Below are 21,227 nucleotides of genomic sequence, written 5' to 3' on the forward strand. Positions count from 1 at the left end.
CTCCTGGCTTCCCCGATCCCAGGACCCTAAATGGTTAGTTGGTTGTTTTGTTTTTCTTCCAGTCATATGCCTGCTGGATGTTCTCTGCCTGTCTTCTATATCTCTCATAATTTTACTCTGATCCTCCATTCTGGCATGGCTCTGTAGCTGTCATGACCCCATCCCTGGGGTCCATCTGCAAGACATTTCCAAAGACATGGAACGGTGAGAGCCAGAGCTGGAGTGGGGGCTGAGCAGCAGATCCCTCGACCCTATCTGACTTGCCTCTGGCCCATCCATTGCCCTGACACACTACGCTGACTTTCACCTCTGCTTAGTAGGAAGAAATGTCACCTGCTGGCCCTGCCTCGCCAGGAGAAGGAAGGAGGGGGCAAGAGGGAGGAGGAACGGGTGGTTACCTGCAGTCTGTGGGGGTGGGGGATGTGGTCCATCCTCTGAGGCTGCCAGGGCTTCCAGAGCCTGCAGAGTGGACACCAGGGCATCATCTAGCTCCTGGGCATGATCTCGGACTGTCCGGGTCTGCACGCTGTCAATCAATGTCACTGGAATCTCATCGTACAGAAGCCCACGCAGGTGGCGTCCTTGCTCCTGGCTCTGGACGGCCCGGCGCTTGGGGTCATCCTCATCAGAACTGTTGTCTCGGAAACCAGGAGGTGGGGCAGCAATGGCAGGCAACAGCGAAGTGCTCTCATCTTCCTCCTCTTCCTCCTCCTCACTGCCAGGGGGTGGGAGGGACATCAAGTCTACCATATTGTCCCGAGAGGAGCCGGGCCTCCCACTTTTGCGAGGGCCCCGCTGCTCCTGGAGTTTGGCTTTGCAAGAGTCACAGTAGAAATTCAGGGCTTCAGCCCCAAGAGAATTGTCCAAGGTGTAGGACCGGGCCCTGCTGGCGCAAGGCTCGTGGTCTAGGCTAGCTGCATCAAAGTCATCGGGAATCACATCGTAACCTTGGCCAGAGCTTTTGGATGTGGGGTCAGACTTGGTCCGGGGCCTGGTCTCCTCAAAGAATATTAAGTTCTCGTTGACATCTGTCCGGCTTTCCTGCTCCTTCCTTTGTTCCCGCATGTGGAGGTAGCAAAAGCTGACAAGCTCAGAGTCGGCAGGCGGGGGCGTGCAGCGGCTCGACTTCCTGGGGCTGGTGCCCACGCCGCCCACATAACTACTCTCCTTTTTCCCCAGGTGGCCCCCAGTGACAGGGCGGTGGGCGCTGTGCATGTAATCTAAACCCAGAAAGAGAATCAACAGATGAGCCCCGGTGCTGAGGACGGTGGCTGAGCTCCCTTGGCGTCTCAGGCCTGGGTCTCTGGTGCCCAGTTGGGTCGCAGGTACCGAGAGAGAGCATTACCTGGCTGCTAGAGGTTAGGGGAAGGGGCAGCTATGTTCTGCCAACCCCGAAAGCAGAGTGAGTAGAGTTGAATGGCCTGGGCTGCTAATAGCCCCGTCACCTCCGAAATGGGAAAAGGCATGGGGTGAGGTAGGGTGGGGGTGAACTCTTCCATGGCTATGCCTGGTCTGAGAGTCAGTTGTAAGCATACTTAAGGAGGTGAGATTTGTTTTATGTCCCCCTTGGAACTGTCCCTGACCCAAACCCCACCCTCTTCCGAGCCTGTCCGACCCCCAGGGCTCTGTTGCTCTGGGGTTGTGTTGGATCTCCTCCAGCAGAAGGAAATGAATCTGACAAGTTTCTCAGGTTTTAGTGGGAAAGTGTGAAACAAGCTAGGACAATCCCAAGAGCGTGCACTTCAAAGAGGACTGTTGATGGAGGGACCCTAAAAGAACAGAGCTCTACTAGTAGAATGCAGGGTGTCTGAATGTGTAAAGTGTATGAGAGATACGCTGGGACTTGCAAATGTGGGGGTGGGGAGGGGAGCATTCTTTCAATTGCTCAAATCACATTACTTCTCTGTGTTCCTATAGGGCCAGCCTGCCTGCTATACATATATGTAGCAAAATCTTCTAATCAACAGCTTTTAGTGATGGTAAGTGTGTACATCTGAGAATTATCCATAGCAAATGCCTTTTTTTCCCCTTCTTTTTTAATAAAAATCTTTAATGGAGGTACTGGGGATTGAACTCAGGACCTTGTGCATACTAAACATGTGCTTTACCACTGAGCTATACACCCTCCCTACCTAAATGCTTTCTTTCTGAAAGGCTTCTTTTAGTCTGTCTTGGGGGGGGCCCATTCCCATGTTATCTGTGAGAATATTCTCAGATAATACCAACTGCCTTTGCTTTCAGCAGACAGACAGATGGCAAGCAAGCACTAACTTAGGCTCAGGTCATCACACATTATCCCATTTAATCCTCACAACAGCCCAATGAGGTAGGTGCTATCATTAGCCCCAGTTTACAGAGAAAGAAACCGATCCACTTAGTTCTGTGACTTACCCAAGGTTACATGAGTTGTAAATGGCAGAGTGGATTTGAGCCCAGGTTGGAGGGACTACAAAGCCCATGTTTTTAACCATTACCCTATAGTTCATCATGGTGGTCAAGATACTGGGAAAAAACTTCCAAATGCCTTTCAAACTCCAAATTGACAGGATCAGTGTGTCAGTGTTGCTTTTCACTAGTTCTTATAGCCATCACAAAAGCATGGTGCTGTCACTTAACAATGGAGCCCTCAAAATACATGAAGTAAAAAATGACTGAATTGAAAGGAGAAACACATAATTCAACTGCAGTAGCTGGAGACTTCAATACCTTACTTTCATTAATGGTTATAACAACTAGGTAGAAGATCAACAAGAAGACAGAGGACCTGAACAACACCATAAACCAACTAACCCTAACAGAAATCTATACAATATGTCACCTGACAGCAGCGTATATACATTCTTCTTAAGTGCACCTGGAACATTCTCCAGGTTAGGTCATAAAGTAAACCTCTACAAATTTAAAAGGAATTAGACCATATAAAGTATGTTTTTTGAGCACAACAGAATTAAATCGGAAATCAGTAACAGAAGGAAATTTGGGAAATTCACATATATGTCAAAATTAAATAAAATGTTCTTAAGTAACCAATGGGTTAAAGATGAAATTGCAAGGGAAATTGGAAAATACTTTGATGTGAATGAAAATGAAGATACAGTATACTAAAATGTATGAGATCTAGCTAATGGAGGGTGTAGAGGGAAATTTATAAACACCTACATTTAAAAAGAAGAAAGATTTCACATCAATGACCTGACCTTCCACCTTATAAAACTTGAAAAAGAAGAGCAAACTAAACCCCAAACAAGCAGATTTAGGAAAGAAATAGTAAAGTATAGAGGATAGAAAAATAGAGAAAAAAAATCAATGAAACGAAAAGTTCTTTGAAAAGATCAGTAACACTAACAAACTTTAGCTGTACACACCAAGCAAAAAAGAGAGAAGATTAAAATGATTAAAATCAGGAATGAAAGAAGGGACATCACCACAGACTCTAGAGATATGGAGTCAATTATAAGGGGACTATTTTGAAGACTCTTATGCTAACAAATTAGATAAGATAAAATGGATAAATTCTTAGAAATACACAAATTACCAAAAATGACTCAAGAAGATAGAAAATCTGAATAGGCTAATAACATGAAGTTAAATTGAAATAGTAATTTAAAATCCCCTCTCACAGAGGGAAGGTATAGCTCACCTGGTAAAGCGTATGCTCAGCATGCATGAGGTCCTGGGTTCAATCCCAGGTACCTCCTCTAAAAATAAATAAGTAAATAAACCTAATTACCTCCCCCCGCCAAAAATAAAATCCCCCCTCGCAACAATAAAGTCAGTCAGTCAGTCAGTCAGTCCAGGCCCAGATGGCTTCAATGGTGAATTTTGTCAAATGTTCAAAGAAGCATTTATACTAATTCTTCACAAACCCTTAAAAAAAAAAAGAAGAGGAAAGGATACTTCTCATCTCATTTAATGAGGCCAGTATTACCTTGATACCAAACCAGATAAAGACATCATAAGAAAACTACAGACCAATAATATTTCTTATGAATTTCGATACAAAGTTCCTCAACAAAATACTAGCAATCTGAATCGAGCAACATATATCAAGAATTATACACTATGTGGGATTTATTGCAGGAATGCAAGGTTGATTTAACATCCCCAAATCAATTAATGTAGTACACCACATTAATAGAATAGAGGACAAAAACCACATGATCATCTCAACAGACAGAAGAATCATTTAACAAAGTCCAACACCCTTTCATGATAAAACTCAACAAGTTAGAAATAAAAGAGAACTTCAACATTATAAAGGTTATCTATGAAAAACCAAAGCTAACATCATACTTGATAGTGAAAGACTGAAAGCTTTCCCCTAAAATCAGGAAAAAGTCCAGGCTTTTCATTTTCACTTCTATTCAACACTATACTTGGATTTCTAGCCAGAACAATTAGAGAGTAAAATGAGATACAGGCATCCAGATTGGAAAGGAAGAAGTAAAACTATCTCCATTTGTAGATGATGTGATCTTATATATAGAAAACCCCAAGGAAGCCACTAATAAGCTATTAGAACTAATAAACAAACTCAGCAAGGTTAGAGGATAAATATACGAAAATCAATTGTGTTTTATGCACTAGCAATAAACAATCTGATAATAAAATTAGGAAACAATTCTATTTACAATAGCATCAAAAAGAATAAAATACTTAAGTGTAAATTTAGTAAAAGAAGCACAAGACTTGTATACTGGAGACTACAAAACATGTGTGAAAGAAACTGAAGAAGATTTAAATAAATGGAAGGACACTCTATGTTCATGGATTGGGAGACTTAGTATTGCTAAGATGGCAGTACTTCCTAAATTGGTGTATAGATTCAACACAGTCCCATCAGAACACAGCTGACTTTGTAGAAACTGACAGGCTAATTCAAAAATTCACATGGAATCACAAGAGACCCAGAATAACCAAGACAGTCTTAAAAAAGAGAACAAAGTAGGAGGACTCATACGTCCTGATTTCAAAACTTACTATGAAGCAATGGTAATCGAAACTGTGGTACTGGCATAAGGCTTAGGCATATCAGTCATATGGAATAGAACTGAGAGTCCAGAAATAAACCCTCTTTTATGGTCAAATAGCCCAGTTTAAAAATGGGCAATGGATTTGAATAGACATTTCACCAAAAAAATACACAAATTGCCAATAAGCACATGGAAAGATGCTCAGTATCACCAATCATTAGGGAAATGCAAATCAAAACTACAATGAGATACCATTTCACATCTGCCACAATAGATAAAATAAAAAAGATGAGTGATAACAAGTGTTGACAAGGATATGTTGAAATCGTAACCCTCTAACATTTCTGATGGGAATGTAAAATGGTGCAGTCACTTTGGAAAGCAGTATGGCAGTTTCTCAAAATTAAACATAGACCAACAATCCCACTCCTAGATACATACCCAAGAGGAATGGGAAAATATGTCTCCACAAAAACTTGTACCTCAGTGTTTATAACATCATTATTCGTAATAGACAAAAGGTGGAAACAACCCAAATGTCCACCAACCGATGAATGGATAAACAAAATGTGGTCTATCCATACAAAGGAATATTATTAGTCAATAAAAAGAAATGAAGTACTGATATGTGCTACAACATGGATGACCCTTGAAAACATTATGCTAAGTGAAAAAAGGAAGCCACAAAGACCATATATCGTATGATTCCGTTAATACAAAATGTCCAGCATGGGCAAGGCTATAGAGACAGAAAAGTCAGTTAGGGCTGGGTGGTGATTAGGAGGGGAATGGGGAATGAGTGCTAAAGGGTACAAAGTTTGTTTTAGGAGGGGTGAAAATGTTCTAAAATTAAGTTGTGGCAAGAATTGTACAACCCTGTGAATATATTAGATATAACTCAAGAACACTGAGTTGTGAATTTTAAATGGGTAAACTTTATGGCTTAGAAATTATAGCTAAATAAATTGTTTATTTTTAAAAAAAAGCACAGCCCTGGGTACATGATGAACCCTCAATCATTATAAAAAGAGCAAAAATGTGCTCTGTACTTTTTGGGTTTTATAGGGTTTTTCTCACATGATCCTGTCAATCCCTCGTGAGGTAGGTACTATTATTATCCTCAGTGGGCAGAAGAGGGAACTGAGACTCAGTTTATGGAACTTGCTCATGATCACACAGCCAGGATACAGCACAGCAGGTACTGGAACCCGGGTCTCTCTGACTTCAGATCTCAAGCCCTTGCTGTTTTCCATGGACCACGTTGCCCCTCGAAATACAGAGTCAATGTAACTACATTGAGTGGGTTCAGTTCAGACCTTAGTGGCTGTATCTAGGGAACTCTGGGTCAGCTGGGGGAACAATACGTAATGACTTCTGGGCCTTAGGAAAGAAGTGCTCCTGGGGAGCACTGAGCCAGAAGCATGAACTCTCAGTTCAGGAGGACTCAACCTGTAGGCACTGTCGACAGATCCTGGCCATGCACCAGGTGCTAACTCCCTCTGACACAGCTGAATGATCAGCATAGACTGGCATTAAGGTGTCTCCCAGGGGCAGGTCCAATGAAGCAGGTGGTGACTTCTCTTAGACAAGGAAGTCCAGGGGTGGCTTCCCTCCCTGCAAGATGGAAACATCTCCCAACACCAGGTTATCAAGGCCAGGTAATGCCCAGCCCACTATTCAGTACTGTGACCTGCAGATCCAAGGAGCAGCAGGGGGAGTGGTGTGCAGAGGAGAACATGTGTCCGGAGAAGCCCAGATCTCTTCCAGGAGGTTAGAAATGCCAGGGAAGCCAGGTGCTGTAGGCTGATGGCTGCGGACGGTGTGCCTCCCAGATTGCAAATCTGCTGTAAATTGCTCAACAGCTTTTCCCAAGAGGGACGCCCTAGTCTACCCCTCTGTACTCAGCCATCAACCACTCAGAAGACTGACTTAAAAGAAACACTTCCAAAGAAACAAGATGGTGATCCAATTTGAGCTATGCTCAAACAATGCACACATGGCCAACACGACGTTGACACAACCAGCTTTCTATTTTATAACTTGATCTTGCTGCATTCTACAGTCTGATGATCATGACTGGTTATAATAATGACCTAGAGGCCTTGGAATGACTTCATGTTCTTTCTGAATCACCGAAAAAAAAGTCTGTTGTGTTCAGTCTAGCTTTAGCACCCTGTGCATGTTGTTGCGTTTAACTTCATGAAAATCAGTAAGCAATGCATGAGATACGCAGTAGCCATTAGCCAGAATATTCGATTCACTAGACAAAACCATTTTCTAACCATGGGAGAAAATGTAGAGTGAACTCCTCCAACTGCGGCCCGTTTTGGGGCTCCCAAAGCCTTATTTTCCTGGATTCCCCCAGGATACAGGGGAACTCAGGGCTAGAGAGGGATGGCAGCTGCCTCTGGATTTCCTGCCAGCCCAGTAAAGGTAGAGAACTGGCACTTGTCTGAGCCTTTCTCTAAGCTGTGTTCTCAAGCCCAGGTGTTGTTCTGTTGGGGCAGCTGAATTTTCCCTAAATAAATGCAAAGGCACTTACTGCATTGCCATGATCCCTTTGCTCGTCTGTCCGTACTCCCCCGCTAGACTGCCAGCTCGGTGAGGGCAAGGACCACGTCTGTTTTTGGTGGCTCTATCTGCAGTGCCTGGCACATAATGAATACTTGAGAAATAGTTGTTGAGTGAATAAACGAAATACCTCCTGTGGGGAGACTACCAGTAAAGCCCAAGAGGTAATCTCTTCCCTCCCAAGTCCCCATTTTCCTTTTTTTTTTTTCTCAGGCTCAGAGAGGCGATGCTTTCTCTTTCCCAGTCTCCCTCAGCGGGCTTTGGCCCTCGAAGGAAAAGCCCAGATGAGGTTGGTGGGATTCCTCTTCCCTATAGGCCTTTGCTAAACAGCAGTTGGTCCTGGAGCTTCTGTTCTGACATGAAAGTGTGGGCAGATGGAGGAAACCCATCTCAATTTTGTACCAGGGACCGATGGCCCCTCACTGTAACTGGGGCAGAGGTCTCCTCCGTGGTGCCTCTTGCTGTCCCCCTTGCCTATCCTTGGGGCCATGGGATGAGATGTGCACACCAGCCCCCAACAGCCTGAGCCATGAGTCTCCCTGTCTCCTTGGCCAAGAGTGCTGGGTGGCTGCTGTTGAACTCAGCATCTAATAGCCCCAAAGGTCACACAACAGGGCCCCAGAATGGACTTAAACCCTTGGGGAGGTGAAGCCCTACAAACAGCAGGGGCACCAGCGCTGTCCATCTGGCTCCTGTGTGGACAGAGAGGCCCTGTGCTAGAGGCAGCCTGAGCCCCGTCACTCTGCAGGCTCAAGGTGGCTCTCGGGAATCAGGGAGGGGCTCTAAAGCCATGCCTGGCATTTCTGGAAGTCTCTTTTCCAGGCTGCAACACTTCCAAGAGACTCCGATGGGCTCCAGGCTCTTCCTTCGGGCTTCCCTTTCCTTTTCTTCCTCTCTGTCCTGCTCAGTAAGAGGTATCATAGGGTGTCATGACAAAGAAGAAGATTGCAGGTGACAGTTACAAGGCTAACACTGGCTTTGCCATCCTTTGCCCATCAGAGGTTTGCTAGTACCTATGGCTTCCCACTCTGGACCTATTCACCAGGAGCCATGTGGCAACTCAGCCCCTGGGTTTTTCTATTCCAAGTCCCTCTACTTCTCTACATGGAGCCTCCTTCATATGCCTTGAGGCCACATATCCTTTCCCAAATCCGTGTTTGGTGGGCTGCCTTTTAATTCTTGTGGACAGTGTTATGAGAGGAAAACATGGGCTTGTCATGATGTTGGTGATGAAGAGACAATGAGGTGAGAGGGTGTGTTTCTACACTCAAACAACTCACTCTAGATCACATGTGATGTATCTTGTGAACCAAGACAGACTTGTAGAGAGAAGTGGTCAAGCGTCAAGAGAAGTGGATGGAGGGCCTTCAGCACATGAGGGGGGACCTACTGGGTGGGTGGTCTCAGTTTCTACCTGTGATGTCTGGGTGCTGGGGTGGGGAAGGCCTCAAGTCCACTCCATGTGGGGTACCTGTTCTTTGGGTCTCCTCCTTCTCCTCCTCTTTTGGTTCAAGGTTGCAGTATCCGGCCTGGGCTGATTTGTCCTGAGGCCCCTGTTTGTGTCATCAGCAGGACAGCTCTGAGGGGTGGCTGCCCTGAATTGCCTAACTGGGAAGTCTCCTGTTTGGGGGCTGCACTTGACCCTGATTGCTCTTAGTGATCATCCCCTCCTCTCGCCAATCCTCCTGCTGGAATGTACTCTGGGTCTGCACAACCTTTCCCACACCAGCCTATCGTGGTCTCTTCACTTCAGGCAGCTCTGTCAGTCCCCACTCTGATGACCAAAAGAAAGGCTTTCTCTTCATTTTCAGCCTTCACTTTCAACTAAGCCAAAACCCCCATGCATCACTCCCAGATCATTGTACTTCTAACGCTTTGCCTTAGATCCAATGCCATTCTTTAACTGGTTCTATGCATTGCTTGTTTGCTATTTTTATCTTACGTTCCTTGACCGACTTAGACACAATATATTGTCACAGGCATCCTTTGTGGGACAGGCCCATCTGAAGGCCAGCTGTCTTTTCCACGGGCTCGTGCCAGATGGGACACAGTAGTACAGCATCGGCTCCTGGTAAACCAGGCAGTGGCAGAATGGGGTGAGCATTCCTCCCTCCCTGTCTCCAGGGTCCAAAGGGCCTCTGACACGCTGAAAACCGAGGCTGAGCCCTACCTGCCTTGATCATTGGAGGTGGAAGAGGCTGGCTGGCAGGCCTGGAGAAGATCATCTTCCTGGAATCCAGCAGGAGGCGGCAGTACCCTGCAATCAGGCAGGCAAAGTTGGTGGCTTCGGGCCACTCCATCAACAGCACCAGAGGCTGGGGGAAAGATGGGTGGAAACGTGAGAATACAGGAAGGAGGGGAGCAGGTGCATGTCCAGGAGAGTGACAGTAAAGACGAGATGACTGGCATACTTATGAGAACCATACTTTCTGAACCCAAAATTGAGGCACACGGCTTGACAATTTCTTCTTTTTAAAAATTTTTTTTTCTCTCTCTCTCTTTTTTTTTTAAATGGAGGTACCGGGGATTGAACCTAGGACCTCATGCATGCTAAGCATGTGCTCTACCACTGAGCTAATCCCACTCCCCCAGCAACAAATAATTTGTGATTTGAGAATTTATAGTAAACTTTTATCCAGGTATCAAAACTAAATCAATCTCTAATTACACGTTGAATGAACCACTTTTACTGAAAAAGGGTAAAATTATATAACATCACATGACGGCTGTGTGGCTGTGATTGGGCTTGTCAGGGTTCAGCAGATGAGTGGGCCAGCTGGGAAGGAGTCCAGGCGAGGCTGGTGAGCATCCTTGATGGGAAGTTCCTCAAATGCGCAAACAATCTCTTGTTCATCTCTGTCCACTACAATACTTAGAAGAGCTCCCCGGACATGGACACTCCATGCAATGTAGCCTTCACCGTGTCTTCTGGGTCACAAAGTCTTTCTGGTCTGCAGCTCTGCTCAGTCCTTCATGCTCCCCACCCCCCTTTTCCTCTATTTCCCAAAGTTTCCTCCCTATGTTAACTGGTGTGCTTCTTAAAAGAGTTCCTTAGTCAAATGTGTATATGAAACACTGAGTTAAACAAAGCTAGGCAGATGGTTGTAATATGGGAATTCTCAAATTCTTTAATATATGAATGTGCACTGCAAAACTTCAAGAGGGGGGCTTTATAAACAACAAGGTCTTACTGTATAGCATAGGGAACTATATTCAATATCTTGTAGTAACCTATAATGAAAATGAATATATGTATGTATATGTATGACTGAAACATTATGCTGTACACCAGACATTGACACAACATTGTAAACTGACTATACTTCAATAATAATAAAAAAATTACTATCAGAGAAAAAAGGAACCATCTGTACCCAGAAGAGGAATGGCTCCTTTATCTAGTGAGAAAGGGATCAAGGATGAGATGCTACTTTGGGGTCATTATGGGGAAAGGGCAGAGGGGATATTTGTATCTCTTATTAATGGATGCTTCTCAATCACAACAGAATGGTCAACCTTGTGTACAACAAAGTAGAGACAGGAGGGGAATGGAATGGTAAGGGAGAGAGTAAGATATGCCTCCTTTCTGCCTTACTCCCTGCCACCAATGGCAGAAGGATAAACAGAGGTTTGGGTGTGGACAGCTGCTACCACCATTGCTATGAGGGCCCAAGACTTGCTCAGCTTGCCTCTGGAGCATTTACAGACATCATGGCCGTCCCTGCTGCCACTGCCTCATTTCAGACCCTCATCGTCTTCCTCCAAGACCCAAACTTCTCAAGGTATATGTGAATGGATCACAAGTGTGCTGAGATCCTGAGCCCCTTGGCCTCTGGGTCCTGTTACCTCTGGCCACAAGCTGCCTCATCTGTTTATTCCAGTGGGCCATACAAGTTGTGGAATTTTTCATGATATGGCAAAGGTGGTGACACTCTAACCTTAGGATCTTCAATAGCCTCCTGACTGGACTCCTTGCCTCTAGCCACTACCCACTTCACTCCACTTTACCTCTATATGGCTGCCTGGGTGTCTATCTGAAACACGACTCTCACTTAAAATCTTTAATAGCTCCTCACCTAAAAGAGCTCCTACTGCCTTCCAATGTCACACAAAGCCTCTTGTTACCCAACGTACAGCTCTAAGCACATCTCCCACTAACTCTGCCTGTGCCCTGCTCCCATCACTGTCCCTAATCATATGCTGCAGCAAGAGCACAGCATTTACAGGGTGTTAGAGAGGTCTTGTTCTTTGATCCTTTCATACCTTAACCTATGCTGTTCCCTCTGGCTGAAATGCTCCCGTGGCCTGGCCCACTCTGTCCACCCAGCATGCTGCCACACGCTGGCTAGACAGCTTACGGATAGCATGACTCACTGAGAGATGCAGCCGTGCATCCCAGAACAGGGCCCAGGCAGGTTCTGCCCTCATGGAGCTTATAAGCTAACAGGAAATAAGGCATAAATGAAATAATCACACAAAGGGATATGATTGCCAGGTGGGATAAGTGCTATGAAGGAAAAGGACAGAGAGCTACCAGAACACAGAACGTCCTAGACTGGTGTGTGGGTGGGTGGGTGGGTTTGAACACACGCATGTGTGACTACGTTGGTTTCAGAAGCTGGAGAGAGCTTATTTGAGGAAATGACACTGGCTGACAAATGGAATGAGAACCCACTGGACCAAACAAAGCACAGGCTGCCTGGCTGACTGACTGATGGACAGACTGATAGACTAGTCAGCTGCAGGACAGGCAGAATGCCTAACAGCCTGACATCCTGACTGGTTAGCTGCCTGGCTGGCTGCTCAGTTGGCCAATAGACAATCAGAGGCTGAGTGCCTACCTGGCTGATTGACTTCCCTGTCTGCCTTCAATTTCCCCTCTGATCACTTACCCTCAATATAGCCCAATGTCCATAACAAAACAGCACAAAGGTAAAATCTTATGCCCAGAGAGGGCCAAGTGCATCCCAAGCTGGCCCAGCACAGCACAGCACAGCACGAGCCTCTCCTCTGCACCCCGCACAGTTCACTGGGCCCTAGCACGGGCCAGATGCAGCTTGCAAAAGGAACACAGAGGCAACTTTTGCCAGAGAGGTAAAAATCAAATCAAAGGCAGGCAAACAAAGAGATTGGATAGGTTTTCTTAGCAATCTTCAAATACAACATTCTATTTTAAATAGGATTTTAATGATCATGACATCTAATGTAGTGCTTGTCCCGACAGAAAGCACTAGAGCCATAAGGCTCAAACATGAGAACATGAGACACACTGGGCCACAGGAGATCCCTTGGGACTTCCTTTTGATGGTTTCTCTTCCCCTCTTCTGTGGTAATGGAGTATGGTAATGGCCCAGAGCTGTCTAGGTCCCAGACTGCTGTCTCTTGCAGAAAGATATTTGCATACTCCCTCACATTGGCCCCACTAAGAGCAAGTAAACTTGCTGAGTAAAAACTGTAACTAAATATGCCCAGGCCATCTTCAAATGGAAAAGGAGAAAAGAAGAATGGAACTGGAGGCACGGCCAGCTGTGAGCAGGCACAGCAGTGACTGAGTTGACGTGCTCCAGCCCCATCTCCTTCTTGAGATGCTCGGGGAGCTCCAAGGCACCCAGCACTTTGGTATGCTGACTAGGGAGGGGACTGGGCCTGCAGTAGCCTCAGCTCACACTAGCATCTCCGAGAACAGGATTAAAAAAAATGGGAATCCAGGGGCCCAGTGAGGTAAGGGGACAAGATGATGGTCCTTGAGTCCCAGGAGACCAGTACATTTGGCTTCCTGTCTCCACAGCACTGGGAAAGGCTAATCGGGCCTAGCCAGCCAACTGGGGAGCAAGGCAGAATATCACTTTAAGGCAGTGGATCTCAGGCCAGATGCACATTAGAATCCCCTGGGAAGCTTTAAAAACCTATCTACCTCTGGCCTCACCTCCAGACATTCTGCTTTAAATGGTTTGAGAGGAAGGGCCCGGGCGTCCAGTGGTTTTTAAATCTCCACATGTGATTCTTAATATGCGGTCAGAGCTGAGAACTGTTGCCTTAAGTGAATAATCTTTGTTTCACCAGGCCCTTCCAGAATGTTCCCAGACGAGAATGGCATATCTAGGGGAAAATGGCCAAGTTTGGTTTCTAAATTCATGTCCCTTATTAAGGAAATTCAAGCAGTCTTTCTTGGGTGTACCCCAGGCTTTGGTGGGCTGGTAAACGTTTAACAGCCCGTTCTCTGAAGTCCTGATTTGTAGTATTTGCCAATTTCCCTGGTATACATACTTCCACCATGGCCGCTTTCAAGTATCAATGTAATGTCACTGAATGCAAAGTTGGGAGAGATACATATGCCCAGCTAGCTCTCATGCGCCTGTGCAAACAAGCTCCAACACGACAGTGACCCTAAGGATAGACTCCTACTGAGCCCCAGGGAAGCCATTCTCCAGTGCAGAGCTTCCCAGACCCGTCCCCCCAAATCCTTCCTATTGCGCAAATACATGGAGAGAGACACCACTCAGTAACCACGGATATTGCTGATCTATAGTGTCTCCAGGAAGCTTCGTTAATCCCCCAGCCAGAATTAATTTTGCTCTCCTCTTGATACCTCTTCTATGGTACCTCCTTTGGTATTACATATAATTGTGCACTTCGTTCTCTCCGACAAGACAGCAAGCTTGTTGAGGACCAGGAGCCATATTTTTTCTTTCTTCTTTTCATCTTTGTATCTCCTGCTGGGTTTGGCATCCTTCCTGGCAACAATCAGCTCATACTAAATGACTGTCAAATGGAAACCTGGATCTTTTTTCTCCTTCGGTCTTCCTCTTTTCCTACTACCGCACTATACCATTGATCCTGCCTCTGCCAATTTATCCGAGAAAGGGATGAATACCGCCCTGTCCATTTCATAGGGTACTGACTTATGAAAAGTGATGCACATAGCAGATATCTCTGGTTACACATGCATCTGATTTTCTGTTAACAGAAGTTGAGTGTGAGCAGAACGTTTATCAAATCAATTATAACTTTTAACGCAGTGAATGAGAGCTTCCTATTTGAAGGAATCTCATTGTATGTGAGTTTCCTGTCACTTCTGTAACAAATTAACACAAACTCTGTGGCTTCAACAACAAATCTATTCTCTTACAGTTCTGGAGGCCAGAAGTTTGACATGAATCTCACTGGGCTAAAATCAAGGGTAGGCAGGGCTGTGTGCCCTCTGGAGGCTCTAGGGGAGAATGGGTTTCCTTGCCTTTTCTAGCTTCTAGAGGCCACCCACATTCCTGTTCTTTTCAGCCCTGTCCTTCAGTGTGCTCAGGATACAGGCAGCAGGCAATAAGGGTCAGATAGAGTAAGACTTGTGTGTTGTGTGCACAAGAGAGGAACGTGTGTGGGGATATACCTGCATGCATGCTCTTAGTGACTGCATACATTTCACTATATATTTTTTAAATGTTTGGGTTTTATTAATTTTAATGGAGGTACTGGGGCTTGAACCCAGGACCTTGTGCATGCTAAGCACGAGCTCTACCACAGAGCTATACCCTCCCCTCTCCCTCACTCTTTCTTTTTCCTTACCATTGCCCCTGCACGAGCACTACGATCTCCTCCCTGCCTCTCTGGCTTCACACTGGCCTTGCACCCATCCAAGTCAGCGTTCACTGTCACTCCTCTGTTCCAGGGCCTACAGTGGATTCCCAAGATTCTATCACATTGAATCTCAATTCCTCGCTTGGACTGGCCTTCGAAGCTTTTCACCAGCTTGTTCTGCCCACCCCCAATCTCTCTCCAATCTCTTTGCTATCATTCTCCTCTCCAGCCAAGCAACTCTGCTTATCGACCTGCACATACCTTGCTTATTTCCGTGCTTGCTCTCTGCCTGTGAACACATCCCACTTCTCTCTGCTAATCCATGCCTATCACTTCAAGATCCAGCTTCAAACACTCTCTGGTGGGAAGCCAGTTCTGATTAACCCTTTCCTCTTCTTTTGTTCCATGTTCTGCACCACACTTACCTACAACATTTACCTCAAATTAACTCTTCATTGCTGTTTTGCTTTGGCAAAAATAACAGGTCTTGTTTGTTGAGTACTTACTCTGTGTCAGGCCACTGTACCTACATTTTCTCATTTCATCCTGAATGATAACCTTTGGAGATAGGCATGCCATTTGGCAGTTGAGGCAATCAGTGTTCAGAGAGGTTAAAACACTTTTTCAAGGCCACACAGCTAGGAAGTGGTAGAGCTGGGATTTGAACCTGGTCTGTGTGATTACAGAGCTCCATACATGATCTGATGTGGCGTTATTAAGGCAGGTCACGTGTCTTTATGAGCCTAGTCTCCCCAGTAAGAGCACGGCCCCTTCCGGGCAGCATTCACACTCACACTGTGGCCAATTCACTCCCAGAAACGATAATAATGCTCCTCAGTCAGGCAACACCCACTGACCCTGCTCAGGATAGTCCCTCCCAGAACTTGGGACCCAGAGGTCAGTGGTTCTCAAAACTGGCTGTAGTAAAGAATCACTTGGGAACTGAAAAAGAAAGAAATCCCGATGCTCAGGCCGCACCCTGACCAATTAAATCACAGTCTCTGGGAGCAGGATCCAGTCATCTGTATTTTTTAAAAGTTCTCAAGGAAATTCTGTTGTGTAGCCAATGTTGAGAATCACTTGTAGAACATAGGAGACTCAGCTGGAAAGCTGTTTCTCTGTTTTAAATCCTTTTTATTCCTCAGAAAGCTATATCCTTCCTGCGCGTCTTGTCTTTCCTGCTCCTCTTTGCTACCTGTCCATTTGGCTTTTCACCCAACAACATCCAAGGAGGGCAGCAGTCATTGGTTGAGGACGTGGCCACAAGCCAATTAAATATCAGCTCTGGGCAAGTTCCTAAACCAATGGGAATCCTGTGAATCACAAGTGGAAAAATTAACATGTTAAAGCTTTCAGGGCTTCACAAAGACAAAAATAAATAATTTGCTCTTTTAGAAACAGCAAACATTCCACCTCTTAATCTGCTAACAATACCTCCTCCTGGGAAATCCTTTAAGAAAGGAAAGTTGCACCTCCTCTAATAGCTTCCACCAGCTGGCCGGCAGGCCTGCCCCCCACCCACTGGTCACTGGGTGCTCAAACAGGAGACCATCGAGGGGGCGGCTGACCACGGCTGCCAGATTCTGCACAGGCGACAGCTGCTTGCCAGTCTGAAGAAGTTGATCTATGGGAAAGGCTGTAAGATTCTAGAAGAGCTAGACTCTGGGAGGTGAAATGGGGACAAGGCTCTGCCTACTCCCTGTCTCCCCAGGACCCCTGGGCTCCGTCCACATACTGACACCCCCTCCTCTGTGATTCCAAGTGTGTGAGCCTACGGCAGGGCTCCCCAGCTGGTGTGCACATATTCCTTCAAGCCTCTGGGGCAGCCAGGCAGGACCTGGGGTGGCCAGAGTCTCCAGGGCTGGTCCATTTACCCCAGTATCCCACACGAATGTAATTTTCTCTGTGTGCTGTGATGAGAGATTGAGAAGCAATGGCCTGGGTGGAGCTCCAAGTTCTCCAATCCCCCTGCCCTCTGCGAAGACCTTTCATGGGCTGATTGGACACTCTCTCGTCTTCCCTAGCATGGGCTGACCTTAATACGGGGTCAAGACAGCGTGTCCCAGAGGGCTAAGAAGACAAAGAGGAACCCCGAAAGGCCCAGGGTCTGAACCATTTTAGAATCACTGCACCTCAAGTAATGGACTCGAACTTTCTATCTCAAATTTACTTCTTCCTCTGCTCCCAAAGCCTGTCCCCGGGGAGAAGCAGCCCCTCGAGGCTGGGCTTACCTTGGCATCCATGATGCTGGTCTCCACCCGGGCCACGCCCTGGTTCTCCCGGAACAGCTGGATCTTGCTGATCTTGCTGAACTCGGACAGCACAGTGGTGAGGTTGGTTTTGAGGTCAATAACATGGCTGATGCCGTGACGAGGTCCCACCAGGAGGGTGGTGGCTGACTGCTTCTCATCCTGGTGTCCCATCGTGGTGGGCAGCATTCACGGAAGGGCAGAGAAAGTGGGGAGAGGAGGTAAGAGGAGGAGATAGAAAACAGATGTTGGACCAGTTCTGTTGGGAGGTCTGGAAACAGCTGGAGCCCAGTGCCAGGGCGGGAGGACAACCTCAAGGAGAAAATAGTCTGGGATGCCCCTGTTCCCAGGGCAGTGCCCCAGATCATCAGTCTAAATGGACACCTGAGCCTCAGTAGCAGGGAGAGTGAAGTGGGCAGAAGCAGGGTTGCTTCTAGCAAAATCGTCAAATAGGTAAGGTTTGTTTGGGTGCCTTCACAGTACCCTCTCCTTACAAAGCCCGAGATTTCTCATTTGTTGCTGCAGGCCACTTAAGGCTCCCACCCAGGGCTCTGTCTGAACGGGTGGCATCCTGTGTTTGGTCTTTACCCTCCCCCACCAACAGCCACTCAAACTTGCACTTCTCACCTGGTGCTAAAAGCTAAACTGACAACATAACTCTGCCCAAGGTGTTAAAGGTTGACTGGGTGCTTAGTAGGGGCGGTAATCTCCCTCCCTTAGAAGATATTTGTCCTTTAATAGGCACTGCAGCAGTCTTAACCCAGAGGAATGAATAAGAATTTCAGCAGCGGGCTTTCCTTGACCCTCAAATGGCCAAGGAAACGGCCACCTCTATGCCTGATGGACTGGATTCCCTATGTGATCCTGACAGGCTTCTTGGCACCACCAAGCCTGAGCCCTCTGCCGGCCCATTCCCTGGCATTAGCATCACCCCAAGGAACCTCTTCCATCTGCTAGAGACACTTTGATAAGCGGCTTTCCATCCGTATGTCCCACGAGCATGACAGCGTGTTCCCCAGAGCATGACAAGCACCTGGATCCAGTCAGCAAGATAACTTGAATTTCCTCTGACTGAGGCTCACTAGGGTAAACCAGCCTAGGGCACAGTCTTAGGGGGACCACTTGTGCCCCCTCCTTCAGAGGGGCGTTGCTATAGTGAAGGCCGTGGAGTGGGGGAATGCGGGAGGGTGGGTAAGAACAATAAAAGAGAGCGAGCAGGGGTTTGCCAGCTGGTCCACAGGCCAAATCCAACCCTCTGTCAGTTTTGACCAGCCCACGAACTAAGAATGGTTTTGTACATTTTTAAATGGTTGGAAAAAATTCAAAAGAACCATATTTTGCGACACATGAAAATCACGGGAAATTCAAATTTCAGGGTCCATAAATAAAGAGCTCTTGGAATATATAGACAGGCTCATTTGTTTACGCATTGTCGATGGCTGCTTTCCCGCTGCAATGGCAGGGCTGAGTAGTTGTGACAGGAACCTTGATGGCCTGCCTGCCAAGCCTAAACTATTCACTCATCTGGCACTTTATGGAAGAAGTTTGCTGACCCTTAAAATTGAGGAAAGAGGGCACAAAAGGGCCTTGGAGAGATACTGAAAACAAATATTGCCTCCTACTCTAACCATTTTACCAGAGATGGGACCGGGGCACCACAGGAGGGGAGGAGGAGAAGGAGGAAGAGGATGGAAGGCCTTTAGAAATATTTGCTGACAGAAAATGAGGATCTTACTCCAACGATCTAATAGAGTCCCTCCTGCCCCCCCAAACCCAAGGACAAGCACCCCCAGAGGGCTCCCTCCCCCTCACTGCCCTCACTGACCAGGCCCACAGTGTTGAACAAAACGCCCGTGAAGGTCGGAAGTTCATTCAGAATTCGAAGATACTGGAGTTTGGCCTGAATTGCAGAGCCCTGTGGAAACAACCCACCGGAAATATGAGAAAGTTGAGGTGCACAGGAAAAGCAAACCCATGTTCTCAGGAAGGAGGTCAATGTCTTAGGATAGGCACTGGTCAGACTAGTCAGTAAGCTCCACTGTGGGAGTCTGAGGGGACCCTTGGGAAAACCACAGGAAGGTTCCAGTTGGGACATCTCTGGTCAGACTCAAGCATTCCACCTTCCTTTCTAAACAGTTCTCCTACCTCCTGATCCCCTTTCCTGAAGAATCCAGTTTACCCATTTTGTTCTTGGGTTAATTTTAACACCTTCCCCCAATTCTGACACCCCATGTCAACTACACCTCTCTCCTGAGATCCCCTACAGCCACTAGGTACTGGCCATCCCCAACTGGGAGTCCCACTCAGTACCTTTAATCCTGAGTTCCCTTAAGACCCAAGCCTGCTCTTCCTCTGGCATTCTCTCCCAGGAAAGTCTCCATCAGTGGTACCAGTATCCCCTGGGCGCTCAAGCTCACACTGGACTTCTCCCCCAGCTTCTCACCTGAGGGCCACCAGTCACCAAATCATCTTGATTCTACCTCCTAACTCCCTCTCCACCCTCTCCATCCCTCTTCTCTAGCCCCATGGCCATTGCCTCCAAGTCCCCCACCTGTGTCAGGGTGGCAGCCGGGTTCCCTTCAGTACTAACATTCCTTTCCCTCCATTCCTCCACACTGCCATTAGAGGGAGCAGCCGAAAACATCAGTTGAATCACATCAGCTGCCCGCTTAAACCCTTCAGTGGCTCCCTGCAGCCTACAGGATGAAGGATCACCCATTACTCCTTTCCACGCACACCAGGCCCTCCAGAAATTGGCTCCTGCCAACCTATCTGGCCTCCTTTCTTGCCCCTACCTGACCCAGGTAGGTTTCTTGAACCCTCCATATTGGTTTAGGCTGAACTCTTTGGACCTCCCTGCCTGGGGAAGTCTTCCTCCCCCAACTCATATAGACAAACTCCTATCTGTCCTTCAAGACCCAACTCTGGTATCAAATCCACCAAGTCCTGGCCTTTTCCATCTCCTTTGAGCTGGGCTGGCTCCTCCTTCTCGGTGTCCAGGGCACCCACACTGGTCACACTGTGTTGTGACTGACTCTTGCTGCCCCACCAGCCTGTGCCTGACTTGAGGGCAGAGATCCCACCTTCTTCCTCTTTGTATCTCCAGCCCAAGCATTGGGGGGCCTCAAAAAAGTTTGCTGAGGAGATGGTTGGGAGCACTGAAGCTCTGGGCTGGGAAGAAAACAATCTGATTAAATATGCACAGCAAAGTAGGAATGGCTTAACTCTCCAGGGAAATCTGCATCTTAAAAGAGAAGCTAATAGGTAATGCAGGGAATCTGGAAGAGGTGGAATATGTGGGGGTGCCTGTGTCCTGTGTCTAAATCTGCAAGCAGACTCCTGGGCCCCTACCACCTGCCTGCCTCCTAGGCCAGCAGGCCCAGACTGAGAAGGGCCCGCGGGGCTGCGGAAACAGGGAGTGGGAGGCCCTCAGACGGTGCTCAAGAAAGTGTGGGAGAGCACAGCAGTGACCTGAGCCCTCGACAGGCCGCCCAGCAACCCATTCTGCAGATCAGACCTTGTCCCACCAGGCTGGGCTTTTATCTCCCAGAATTCCCTGTCGCAGCACTGAGGAATTAGGAAGCTAATGAGGGACAGAGCAGTCATTTCCATGAGAAGCATGGACCTCCCCAGGGTCCAGTGTTGTCCACATGGCAGGTGCTCAGTCACCACTGACCAAATGGGTGAACTGACCCCAGAATTTTCTCTTCCCACATCCCTGCCCCTTTGCTTCGAGGACCCTGGGCTCTCCCAGTGACTTGCCACTGAGCTGTCTCTGGGGAAGGCTCAGGCTTTAGGAAAGCCCCTCTCCACAATTGTCCCCCATATCTGGTCAAGCTGGATGTGTACTCGAGTCAAAAAC

At 47.1% G+C, this 21,227-nt stretch overlaps 1 protein-coding gene across 3 annotated transcripts in view; it reads right to left on the minus strand.

Annotated features, from left to right (window-relative positions):
• The window catches only part of FRMPD3 (FERM and PDZ domain containing 3), a 121,892-nt gene that overhangs the window by 5,069 nt on the left and 95,596 nt on the right, over positions 1–21,227 (minus strand). For all 3 annotated transcript variants that reach the window (XM_074359200.1, XM_045509983.2, XM_045509985.2), the window contains 4 exons: positions 19,191–19,280; positions 17,348–17,527; positions 9,715–9,859; positions 399–1,220 (listed from right to left, as the gene is read on the minus strand). In XM_074359200.1, the coding sequence (XP_074215301.1) occupies positions 399–1,220; positions 9,715–9,859; positions 17,348–17,527; positions 19,191–19,280 (1,237 nt within the window). The remainder of the gene's footprint in view (positions 1–398; positions 1,221–9,714; positions 9,860–17,347; positions 17,528–19,190; positions 19,281–21,227) is intronic.

Source organism: Camelus bactrianus, chromosome X (genome assembly GCF_048773025.1).
Source record: "Camelus bactrianus isolate YW-2024 breed Bactrian camel chromosome X, ASM4877302v1, whole genome shotgun sequence".
Taxonomy (NCBI): domain Eukaryota; kingdom Metazoa; phylum Chordata; class Mammalia; order Artiodactyla; family Camelidae; genus Camelus; species Camelus bactrianus.